Source organism: Littorina saxatilis, unplaced genomic scaffold (assembly GCF_037325665.1).
Source record: "Littorina saxatilis isolate snail1 unplaced genomic scaffold, US_GU_Lsax_2.0 scaffold_1873, whole genome shotgun sequence".
Taxonomy (NCBI): Eukaryota; Metazoa; Mollusca; class Gastropoda; order Littorinimorpha; family Littorinidae; genus Littorina; species Littorina saxatilis.
In genome coordinates, this window is record NW_027129488.1 from 1 (window position 1) to 12,500 (window position 12,500).

A 12,500-nucleotide genomic window follows, 5' to 3' on the forward strand; every position below is an offset into this window, starting at 1 on the left:
AAAACACACACACACACACAGAGCAATCTATGCGCTCCGCCCTTTACATAATATTAACTATGAATAAAAACATACTTTTTAAAATAACATCAAATACATATATACATTTAAGCAAGATAACGTAACAATAAACTTACAACAACAAATACAAAAATAAAATTTAAAAAAACCCACACACATAAGCACCTTAAGGACAATACCATGCAGATAGATAAACAACACACAATAAAAATAATCATATACAATCAATGTTGGAAATTCCCCACTTAAACACACACATACACTGTGTCACTGAGACACACGACACATCCTGTACATCCTGCCATCTCTTAAACAGGACGCCTTCAGGCTTGGCTGGGTTATTCGACAGGCTAGTTTTTCAAGAAACCGCTGACACTGACTTAAATTAACACAACACAGTACTTGGTTCTCTCTCCGGGCAGTAAATTGTTTGCAGCAAGGATTTTCCAAGTCAAGTTCTTGCCGCCTGGTTTAAAAAAAAATACACGTTCATCTTGAAAAAAGACTGGTAAGATTGATTATATCTCGCTGTTGTCACTTTGTATGTTATACAAATGTAATTTTATTGTCCAGCTGCCACTTTGGCGCGTCAGTGTGTGAGTTTGTGTGTGTCAGTTTGTGTGTGTCAGTTTGTGTGTGTCAGTTTGTGTATGTGTGTGCGTGTGTGTGTGTGACAGTGTGTGTGCCTGTGTGTGTGTGTGTGTGTGTGTGTGTGTGTGTGTGCAGCTTGTCAATAGGATTATTGAGAATTATTATTTCGCTTGTAGTAACAGTAAATTTAACAGCACAGAGATGTTTTGTGGTATTTATTGAAACACGATTGTTTTCTCTACCTTCACAAACAAACAATATAAATGTACCAATTGTCTTCCCTATTGTCAGTATGACCAGAGTCTCTGGTATGACCATTATCGCATGAGACCTCGGGACTCCAAAAAAACTCGTCCGAAATTCACTGTAAAGACTGAAGTAAAGACAGCTTCGCGTAATACTTTTTGATTGTTGCCGATTATATTTTATTGGTTCCAGTGGACGTGTAGAAACCAACACTTGCAGAGAATGTATGTGTGTGTGTGTGTGTGTGTGTGTGTGTGTGTGTGTGCGGGCGAGCCTGCGTACGTGCTAGTGCGTGTGTAAATGTGGGTGTCTGTATTCATGAGTGATTTACCCCGCCATTTAGGCAGCAATACGCCGCAGCATGCAGGGTATTTTCCGACGTGTTTCTATAACCCACCGAACTCTGACATGGATTACAGGATCTTTTTCGTGCGCACTTGGTCTTGTGCTTGCGTGTACACACGGGGGTGTTCGGACACCGAGGAGAGTCTGCACACAAAGTTGACTCTGAGAAATAAATCTGGGGACGAACTCACGCTGACAGCGGCCAACTGGATACAAATCCAGCGCGCTACCGACTGAGCTACATCCCCGCCCTTAAGGCCTGTCCAGACACTGACTCCAGGCCGACCCTGTCCACATTTGACTTATGCTCAAAACGGCGCGCCGCAGCGTGCTATGATCGCGAAGCGTTATTTGCAGAAGAATAGCGCGTGTTCTAATTTCTATGACACAGACATAGAACGACGGAAATTTGACCAATCAGAGCAAACCAGAGCGATGACGTCAGGTGACCCGCTCCACTGATACCGCGTTGTGAAAAGAATCGTCGATGTGTGGCCACTCGGCAAATCCCGCGCGACGCACAAAACGGCCTGCGGCGCATAGAGCGTAAAACGGCGTCCAAGTCTGGACAGGGCTTTAGGCTGTCAGTGAATGTGCGTGTGTGTTTTAAACCGCCTGACCCCACAAGGCAATTTTCCTTCTTGTTATGAGGACATCAACATCTTTGAGTCTTTGAGTCTTTAGTGTGTGTGTGTGTGTGTGTGTGTGTGTGTGTGTGTGTGTGTGTGTGTGTGTGTGTGTGTGTGTGTGTCAATTATGTATGTGTATCAGTCTCAGTGTGTGTGGTGTGTGTTGGCGATTTTTTCATTCTTTGCATTGTGCACGCTTTTCAGATGCCGTCACTTACAGAGTTCGGGCTTCTGGTAGCTCTGGGACTGATGACAGCCCTGGTGTTTCAAGGCTACTACTTCCCTGGAACACCGGGTCAGACTACATCGCAGTCTGATGGTCGACCAGGGAAAGCTGATCCTGATGGCTACCAGTTTGATCCTGAGAAAGTAAGAATGGTATGTCAGGCATTACACATAAAAGCTTGTTGAGTTTTTGAACTGAACCTGATCTCAAGTTGTAAAGTTGACCAGTTTGGTAAAACTTGACTTGACTCTGATTAATTTCTTCTGCTGTGTCTTCTTTTAATTAGTTGTCCCTTACATTTTGAAAGCTTGTCGAGTTTTTCAACTGAACCTGCTCCCAAGTTGTAAAGTTGACCAGTTTCGTAAAACTTGACTTGACTCTGATTAATTTTATCTGCTGTGTCTTCTTTTAATTATTTGTCCCTTCCGTTTTTATCCGTTCGATTTTGAGGGAGCCGTTATTTGAGCGGCGGTCACGTGATCCCTTTAAGGTGATCCAGATTGTCACTTGGACGGCCTTAAATGGCATAGACAGTTTGAATGAAGTGACATGTTAATTCATGCTTTAACTTGTGTGCGAGATTTGTTGCAAGAATTGTTTTGCTAAGTTTAGATCATTAAAGTGGGCATGAGTCGGATGACAATACACTGCAGAACCACCTGGTTGTTTAGTCGCGTGCTAACAGTAGAACAAATATTGCCAAGCCAAGCCTTTCCAACACAGATCACATCCGTATCATCTCATCGAGTGCGTCGTGTTTTCAGCTGAGCGAGACTGTCAAGTTGAACTGGTGCAAGGAAAATCCAGATCGCTGCCCCATGGGGAAGTTTCCTACCGAAGGACCGGAAGCGGACTTGGTCAGACACCTCAGCGCCGCGCACGACACCCTGATTCCCTCTTCTATAAACGTTGGACAGGGAAACGATGGGTTTTGGCCTCCAACACCAGATCCGCTTGTTCCTAGTTCTGTTTTGGATAACGATCGCTGTTGTCCGACGTAAGTTTATGTCTATGTCTGTCTGTATGTCCATTTATGCGTCTAGTCCGTCCGTGTGTCTGGCTGTCTTGCCGTCTATTTTCCTATCTTTTGATGAAGGGGAAGGGCTCCTAATATGGACCGGCTCCTAATATGGACCACCTTCTGTTCTGACAAACTAACGGCGCTAGAGCGCTCAAAAAAGTTGTATTCGCTGTATTCACCCTCTCTGGATAACTTGCACATGTCAGAACAGTTGCAGAAACAGAAATCTCAAAACCGTTTGGCTTTTTCTCTTTTTTTCACTTTTGGCAGCGTTCACTCTAAATTTGCCGCCTAAAACGGACTCGTTTCTGTCCACAGCCAAAGCTTTTATCACGTTAAAATTAATAGTAAAAGTCCTACGGTTTTGAGCCATTAAGGACTTGAGTGTTTGTCCGCTTTCAAGCTTTTATCACACAAAAATTGCTATAATTTATATGACAGCTAAAACCGTATTTGTTACATTCTAGCAGTGTTGACCCCGAGTTTCTACTGCAAACAAAAAATAATAGCAAAATCTCAAAGTATGTGCGAGTCCCCTAATATGGACCACCTTCAACAAATCGAAGAAAATAAAAGCTAAAGGCTATTTTCATTAATTCATTAAGAAGCTTGCTGGAAATAACCTATAACTAGCCCTCGAGATTTAAAAAAAATGCAACAAAAAGTCTTCTTTTCGTGGAAGTTGATAGTTTCACTTCAAACTTCAAGAATAAGTATATTAGGACTTCACATGACGAAATGTATGTATATATGTATGCATCTATGTATCTCAACAGGTTTGGGGGGATGTGTCAAAATGTGTCAAAATCAGCTAGCCCAGAATGACCCCGCGGTCAAAACTGACTAGGCCAGTCAGTTTTGACCCTCCCCCCCCCTTCAAACTCCAATATCATTTTCCAACAAATATTGTCCACATTTACGTTTAATTCGTTTTAAAAGGTCTTAACGTACTTATTCTCGTAAGTTTAAAGGGGGGGTTAAAACTGACTGGCCTAGTCAGTTTTGACCCGGGGGTCATTCTAGGCTAGCTAATTTTGACCAAACTTGTGGAGATGCATAGATTCATTCATTCATGCGTACATTTCGTTTTAAAAGGTCCTAGTGTACTTAATCTTGAAGTTTCAAAGGAAGCGTCAAAACTGTTTATTTTTATTTTTTTAAATTTTAGATAATTTTTCCAACGAATATTTTATTTTATTTTTCCAATATCATTTTCCAACAAATATTGTCCACATTTACATTCAATTCGTTTTAAAAGGTCCTAACGTACTTATTCTTGAAGTTTGAAGGGGGGGTCAAAATTGGCTAGCCCAGAATGACCTCCCGGTCAAATCAGCTAGTCCAGAATGACCTCCCCGTCAAAACTGACTATGTGTCAAAATGGCCTGTTACACCGGCTTAAAATTTTGTGCAAGCGTGGGGAGAGCGTGCAGCTTCCCGACCCCACCCCGATCAAACCACGCAAAAGCTATGTTTCCATTTAGCGACGCGGCGGCGGCACGATGGCGATAAACTCGCGATGCCGCTAGCGAATTTCGCTATGAGTGTTTCCAGTTAAAGCGGCGCGGCTGGCGGATTTTTGTTCTTTCTGGCTTGACTTCTTCTTATAAATCGGTCAAAAACTCACACAACCATACCGTATTCAAGAGAAACTTTATTTGAAGCTACTTATGTTGGTTAAAAAAGACGAGAAATGTAAGAAAAACCCTCTTTTGTTTCAACAAAATGCTCAAAAAGCGGAAGGAACACGGTGCCTTTGACAACCTTTGACATTTTTTTGCTGGACTATGTTCAGCTTAGGGAATACATGTATGTGACGAAAACTAAGTCAAAATCGACAATAAACCTGGTTGTGGGGGGGGGGGGAGGGTCCTCGAATGTTTGGAAGGACTTAGACCTGTTGATGCATGTTGATGCTGTATTTAACTTCAATGGTCAGGCAGATGTTATATCGGGAATATTTTGATGAGCACTCGGACGCTACGTATTCCAAACTTCCCAGACACTGTACACCAGCCCACATTGTCTATTGATCATTCGTTATGTGTTCAACAGAAATAATTCCTTTCTGCCGATGATCGGCAAAAAGACGAATTTCATCAACCAAATTTGCATTTTCCCGCCCTACAAGGATTGGCCGACCCAGATTGTTTCCATCGGTTCCTGTTACGGGTACGTATGGCAGATGGAATCAAATTCGCCACAAAGTGAATTTGTTTCTTAATGGCCTTTTTATCTTGCTCTTTAGTTCGAAGATAGCCTATAGTCATAAACAGAGGTGCAAATAATTATGTAGTCGATACGTAATATGTTCGACGCGAGGGAGTCTGCTTCTGATAAGCTTAACAAAGTAAATTGTAATAATTCAGGGTTCGTACTGGTGCTTGAAATCCTTGAAAGTGCTTGAATTTGGAGGGGTCAGTTTCAAGGCCTTGAAAGTGCTTAACAAATTGGCAAGATCCTTGAAAGTCCTTAAATACTCTAATGCTGCAAAGTGATTACACAACAACCACCCATAATTGCAAGGATTTATTATTTGACAACCTCAAAGAAAAAGTTTAACAGTACCCTTTTGAGTCTGTTTTCTTCAAAACCATCGTCTGCTACGAATCTGTCGCCTTTTGACAAAAATTAAATCATTAGCTTTTGAGCATCCAATGATTTAAATCGGCGTGTGGGAAGGGGGTATGATAAACAGTGAGTGTTTCATTGCAAGCCTTGAAGGTAAGAGGGTGCTTGATTTTGTCTTCAGAAGGTCTTGAAAGTCCTTGAAAAGTCCTTGAATTTTAGAACAACAACAACACTGTACGAACCCTGATTGTTCTATAAGTTTAAGAAGTATTTCGGCCAAAAATAGCAAATAAATCAGGGCTCATTGTGCTAATGTTCTACTACTTGTGCGCTACTTGAGAACGGAGTAAACCTTTCCGCTAAAATATGTACTGATTTTATTGTGGATATAAAAAAAATCAACAATCAAATGATCAAGACGTAAGGGGAATAGAGTTTAGAATACACACAAAAACAGCAACTTTACTGGTAGATTAATACACTGTACAACGACTTTGCACCAACTTTTGAAACTAAATATCAAGAAAGAAACAAAAACAATCATAACATTAAACGTATTACTGTGATAAATAAACGTTGTACAAATCCATTCCATCCAAGATTAGGATTCCTTTTACCACAGGAAAAATATCAAATACTCCTACCACTGAACGTGCTAAATTGTGAACCGTGGCGCTTCTCATACCCTTTAGTATGGAGTAATAGCCTTCGCACAAGAATTCTTACTGATTAAATTGGTAACATTAAATAAAAAATAAAAACTGGTCTCAATCAGATATATACTAATGCTGTTATATTTTGAATTTGGAGCACGCCGGTAAATTTTGGCGAGTGAACTATTTTACTGTTATTGCCTGTTCTTAGGGAAAAACGCCAGGGGTAAAAATTTTGAGGACAAACATTGTCTCTTGTTGCTTTGTACTGTGCGATTTAGGGGTTGCAATTATGTCATCACAGACGATTAATACCTTGAAATTAGCATTCACAAATCTTACGAGTTATCTTTTAATACTTTTAAAACCTCACCCCGTCTTCCTGGTGTACCTGTGTGGAGACTGAATGTATGGATTCATTTTAGCTAAAACTTTGAAAGTGATTAAACTTGGAAACCGACTGAGCTACCAGCGTAACAGATGAGCATACTCTTATTCCCAACACTGTAATTTTTACAGAAGCAGCCCGATAGGGTGCACACAAGTAAATGGAGCTTGCGAACAGGCGACAAGATACGTCCAGCTGCTTTGCAGGTTTGAACTCACCAACAGGGTCCGCTACACGTGGTTTGAAGCGAACTCTTACTGCACCTGCAGTTACAGTGCTCCTCCTTGAGTTTGACTCGGAGAGAAAAGAAACAACAGCGAACGGCAGCTCTCTCTCTCTCTCTCTCTCTCTCTCTCTCTCTCTCTCTCTCTCTCTCTCTCTCTCTCTCTCTCTCTCTCTCTCTTTCTCTCTATTTCTATATCTCTCAATCTCTCTCTCTCTCTATTTCTCTCTCTCTCTCTCTCTCTCTCTCTCTCTCTCTCTCTCTCTCTCTCTCTCTCTCTCTCTCTCTCTCTCTCTCTCTCTTCTCTCTCTCTGGTTTGTTTTAGTTTGCTTATTTGTTTGGTTGTTTGACTTGTTTATTATTTATTAGAAATTTGTATTAGAAGTGAGAACCGGTTGTAATAAAAGGCGTAGCTCGTAAAATAAAATGTGTTTGATTTGATTTGATTTGATTTGATTTGATTTGACTTGATTTGATTTGACTTGATTTGATTTGATCTCTCTCTCTCTCTCTCTCTCTCTCTCTCTCTCTCTCTCTCTCTCTCTCTCTCTCTCTCTCTCTCTCTCTCTCTCTCTCTCTCTCTCTCTCTCTCTCTCTCTCTGTCTCTCTCACTCTCTGTGTTAACATGTTGCATGTTTCGCTTTCGATTTGTATGTTGCTTACTTTGCCATTTTATTGTTTATGTTTATTTGCTTGTTTGCTTACTTGTCGATTGTTTGCTGGTTCGTTCGTTTACTTTGTTTATTTGTCATGTTGCTTTACTTGTTTATCATTTATTATATATTTGTATTAGAAGTAAGGACCGGTTGTAAGAAAAGGCGTCGCCTTAAACCTCTATCCTAGAAAAATAAAGTTCCATCATCATCATCATCTCTCTCTCTCTCTCTCTCTCTCTCTCTCTCTCTCTCTCTCTCTCTCTCTCTCTCTCTCTCTCTCTCTCTTGTGTGTGTCTGTGTGTGTATATGTGTGTGTGTGTGTGTCTGTGTGTATGTGTGTGTGTGTTTTCTGTCATGTTGGTGTATGTAGGTGTGTGTGTATGCAATCCTGTTCCTGAAATTTCGTAACCAAACGCCGGGGTTACCACGCGAGAAAAGCAACATTTATAGTACTGAGACTCTGCTTTCCAAGGAGTGAGTAGTGTATTCGCTCTTTTATACTGCTGTGAAGTTATACAGTGGTGTAAACAGTGACGACTCTTTGATGTGCAGTCTATGTACAGATATATACGTGTGTGAACATATGGAGCTTCCTTCGGTTGTGTGTCAGTAACGAGCCGTGAAGCAAAACTGTTTTGAAGTGACTAGATATATACAGACTTTCCTCAAATCGAAAACTGACTGACTTGAAGTGATTCACGATACGGACTCTCCTCTTGAGACTAAAAGAGTATGAGTGAACGGCGTAAAGCTCTATAGCTTTGAGTGACAAGGCATAATTATCTTCTGTGCCTTCTTGCAACAAGGACTTATTTTTTGACAGTAGATATTGCTGAATACGCTTATCTCTTTTTTTAACAGTAGATATTGCTGACTTCGCTGATCTTGATTTGCAAAGAACACTCTGCAGGTTCAACATTGTTTTGGTAACAGACTTTTGTAGGCAATAAGTATGCCCAAGGAAAGTGCGTTATCTGATCTCCGCCTTGCTCACTTGAATGTGTATCACTTGCGTAACAAAACCGCGGACATATGTGTACTGTTGAATCAGGGCAAACAACCGTTACATATATTAGGCATAAGCGAGACGAGACTTGATTCGAATGTTTCTGATGACTTTCTGAATGTACCCCATTACTCTATATTCAGGCGTGACAGTGTGAGACCGCAGCAAACTGGCCTCGCCGCCTATGTACACGAATCGTTAGTTAATTACACTCACCGTAGACCTGATTTGGAAGCTGAGAATGTTGAGTGCCTGTGGCTTGAAATCAAAATTAATAAGTCTACCCCTCTGCTCGTGGGTTTCCTGTATAGAAACCCTGCTGCATTGTCAAACTGGACAGATGATTTTATCAACCTAATGGACAGTATCAAGAGCCAAAATAAGCCTATATTAATATTAGGCGACTTCAATATCGATTTGCATAAACCACAGACAGCTTGGTGCACAACTTTGTCCCTCTTTGGCCTTCAACAACTAGTTGAAACGTCAACAAGAATAACTGCATCAACAGCGACATTAATTGACCATATATACACGGATAACAAAACAATGGTTTCGAATGTTAATGTGGTTAATTCTGGCATTAGTGATCATTACGTGACTTGCTGCTCATGGAACTATATAATCCCAAAATGTCATAAAAAAGGACACACAACCATCGAATATCGGAGCTTTAAAAAATTTCACGAGTCTAAGTTTTTCATGGACTTATCTTCAGCTCCGTTCCATGATGTGTTTAATTGTACTGAGGCTGAGGAGGCGCTTAATTGTTTCTCACGTATACTCTACCCGATTGTTGACAAACATGCCCCTCTGAGGCAACACCGAGTAAAATCCCCTACATTACCACCATGGCTTACTCCTGAGATTGTAGAAGCTATGGCACTACGTGATTTTTTGAAGGAAAATCAAAGGAAATCAGAATTTAAAGCACAACGCAATAGAGTTACCGAGTTAGTACGCCAGGCAAAAAGTAATCATTTTCATAAATTGGTTGAAGACAAAAAAGATGTTGCCACGCTTTGGCAAGCCATAAATGAAGTGTTAGGTAAATCCCAGAGAAGAAATAGCAGATTAAATAGCGCCATTTCTCCTGACAAATTCAATGAGCACTTTCTGTGTTTGGCTGATCGATTGAAACAATCTAAAAATGTAAATGAAGAAGTCGAGGGTGGGGACACCCTGTTGTTTAGACTAAAAGAATTTTGTAGTCATAAATTGAAATCACAAGATTCATTCTCTATCCCAACTATTGCCGTACATGAAGTTGGAAAATTTATAGAAAACCTTCAGAATAATAAATCCATGGGGCCTGACAAAATCCCCCCGTCCTTGCTTAAATTAGCCCTACTGTACATAGTGGAATCCCTAACGTATGTGTATAATCTTTGCATTGAACAAAATATTTTTCCTGATGCATTTAAAACGGCAAAGGTCGTTCCACTTCCTAAAAATAAAGATGTGTCTGACCCTAATAACTTCAGGCCAATTTCATTGCTTCCTATTTTTATCAATGCCTTTAGAGAAGCACATCCAGAAGAATCTTCTGAACTACATAGAAAGTTACAAATTATTTCACAACTTTCAATCTGGGTTTCGTCCGAAACATTCCTGTAGTACAGCTCTTTCATCACTATGTGATAACTGGCTATCGGCAATTAATCGTTCGGACATATCAGGGGCTGTATTTCTTGATTTTAAGAAAGCTTTTGATCTTGTAGATCACACATTACTTTTACATAAACTCGCATTGTACGTGAACAATCCCGCAACGTGTTCATTCTTTAAATCATATCTTGTCAACAGAACACAGTATGTTTCTATAAACGGTAAAACATCTCCCAAAGGATGTTTAAAGAGTGGAGTCCCCCAGGGGTCAGTTTTAGGGCCTATCTTGTTTTGTGTATTCATTAATGACCTCCCCCTTCATATATCTAATTCCAAAGTTAAAACGGAATTTTTTGCAGATGATTCGACGCTTCACACAAGCTGTAGGACTGTTCAAGAAATTGAAATTTCCTTACAGTCTAGTCTGAATGAAGTCAACAGTTGGTGTAACCAGAATTGTATGATAGTGCACCCAGGAAAGACAAAAAGCATGATTATTACAACAAGACAAAAACACCAGTCACGACCTCTTAAGTTAAATCTTTCTCTGGAATCACAACCTGTTCAGCAGGTAACGGAACATCGTGTTTTGGGTGTGATAGTCGATCAAGAATTAAAATGGCAATCTCATGTACATTATATTTGTCAAAAAGTATCCAAGAATTTGTTTCTGCTATCAAAGTTAAAGCAATATGTCGATATCGCAACACTAAAACTATTTTATCATGCCCACATCTTATCCCATATTAATTACGCATCAACTCTTTGGGATGGCGTCTCTGATATTCACATGAAAAAATTAAACTCTCTACATCGTCGGGCAGCTAAAATCATGTTAAATGGTCCACAATTATTAGCTGATTTGAAGTTAAAGAATCTAAACTACCTGCCGCTAGTTAAACAGTTACAGTTTAATAAGACTGTAATGATGTACAAAGTACATCATGGCGAAGTGCCCATCTACATTCAGGACCTATTTCACAGAGTCACCGAAAGGTACGGGTCTATCAATTTTCTACCACCAATACCCAGGATTGATTTGTTCAAAACTAGTCAAGCCTTCTCTGGCGCTATGGTGTGGAACTCCATTCCGTCTGTAATAAGATCATTAACCTCACTAAAGAGTTTTAAACAAGCTCTGCATAATCATTTTATGTCTACCTAGATGGCTATACTAGTCTTAACACGTGCAAGTAGCTGTCAACAATTGGCAAAGCTTTATGAATTACACAAATATGTTCTTTATTATATGTATTATGTGGAATTTATGTTGCGAATTTCCATCATCACTTCATCATCATCATCATCATCATCATCATCATCATCATCATCATCATCATCATCATTATCATTTACACCATATAATCATTATTAGCATTAGTGTAAACGTTGGTATCGTGTGAATTTTACCGTCGATCACTTTACATGTGTTAACATGTTGCATGTTTCGCTTTCGATTTGTATGTTGCTTTTGCCATTTTATTGTTTATGTTTATTTGCTTGTTTGCTTACTTGTCGATTGTTTGCTGGTTCGTTCGTTTACTTTGTTTATTTGTCATGTTGCTTTACTTGTTTATCATTTATTAGATATTTGTATTAGAAGTAAGGACCGGTTGTAAGAAAAGGCGTCGCATCCTTGAAAAATAAAGTTCCATCATCATCATCTCTCTCTCTCTCTCTCTCTCTCTCTCTCTCTCTCTCTCTCTCTCTCTCTCTCTCTCTCTCTCTCTCTCTCTCTCTCTCTCTCTCTCTCTCTCTCTCTCTCTCTCTCTCTCTCTCTCTCTCTCTCTCTCTCTCTCTCTCTCTCTCTCGCCTCTCTCTCTCTCACTCTCTCTCTTTCTTTCTCTCTCGCCTCTCTCTCCTCTCTCTCTCTCTCTCTCTCTCTCTCTCTCTCTCTCTCTCTCTCTCTCTCTCTCTCTCTCTCTCTCTCTCTCTCTCTCTCTCTCTCTCTCTCTCTCTCTCTCTCTCTCTCTCTCTCTCTCTCTCTCTCTCTCTCTCTCTCTCTCTCTCTCTCTCTCTCTCTCTCTCTCTCTCTCTCTCTCTCTCTCTCTCTCTCTCTCTCTCTCTCTCTCTCTCTCTCTCTCTCTCTCTCTCTCTCTCTCTCTCTCTCTCTCTCTCTCTCTCTCTCTCTCTCTCTCTCTCTCTCTCTCTCTCTCTCTCTCTCTCTCTCTCTCTCTCTCTCTCTCTCTCTCTCTCTCTCTCTCTCTCTCTCTCTCTCTCTCTCTCTCTCTCTCTCTCTCTCTCTCTCTCTCTCTCTCTCTCTCTCTCTCTCTCTCTCTCTCTCTCTCTCTCTCTCTCTCTCTCTCTCTCTCTCAT

General features: G+C 40.4%; 1 protein-coding gene across 2 annotated transcripts; it reads left to right on the forward strand.

The window, feature by feature from the left end:
- The first annotated feature begins 325 nt into the window (after positions 1 to 325).
- On the forward strand, positions 326 to 7,117 carry LOC138957745 (uncharacterized). Of its 2 annotated transcripts, none has more exons than XM_070328801.1 (5): positions 326 to 529; positions 2,037 to 2,210; positions 2,823 to 3,055; positions 5,135 to 5,251; positions 6,823 to 7,117. In XM_070328801.1, exons 2-5 carry the CDS (start codon positions 2,037 to 2,039, stop codon positions 6,977 to 6,979), a joined length of 681 nt encoding a protein of 226 aa, XP_070184902.1. In that variant the 5' UTR covers positions 326 to 529; the 3' UTR covers positions 6,980 to 7,117. The 2 variants fall into 2 exon arrangements, with proteins under 2 accessions (XP_070184902.1, XP_070184903.1); XM_070328802.1 differs by having other exon boundaries at positions 2,037 to 2,201.
- Positions 7,118 to 12,500: the final 5,383 nt, after the last annotated feature.

What these genes read in the sequence shown, in the direction of transcription:
- LOC138957745 (XM_070328801.1), top strand. Translation starts at nt 2,037, where the DNA reads ATGCCGTCACTTACAGAGTTCGGGCTTCTGGTAGCTCTGGGACTGATG. An exon ending in ATCCTGAGAAAGTAAGAATG is followed by an intron (nt 2,211 to 2,822) that starts GTATGTCAGGCA and finishes TCGTGTTTTCAG; the next exon opens with CTGAGCGAGACTGTCAAGTT. An exon ending in TCCATCGGTTCCTGTTACGG is followed by an intron (nt 5,252 to 6,822) that starts GTACGTATGGCA and finishes TAATTTTTACAG; the next exon opens with AAGCAGCCCGATAGGGTGCA.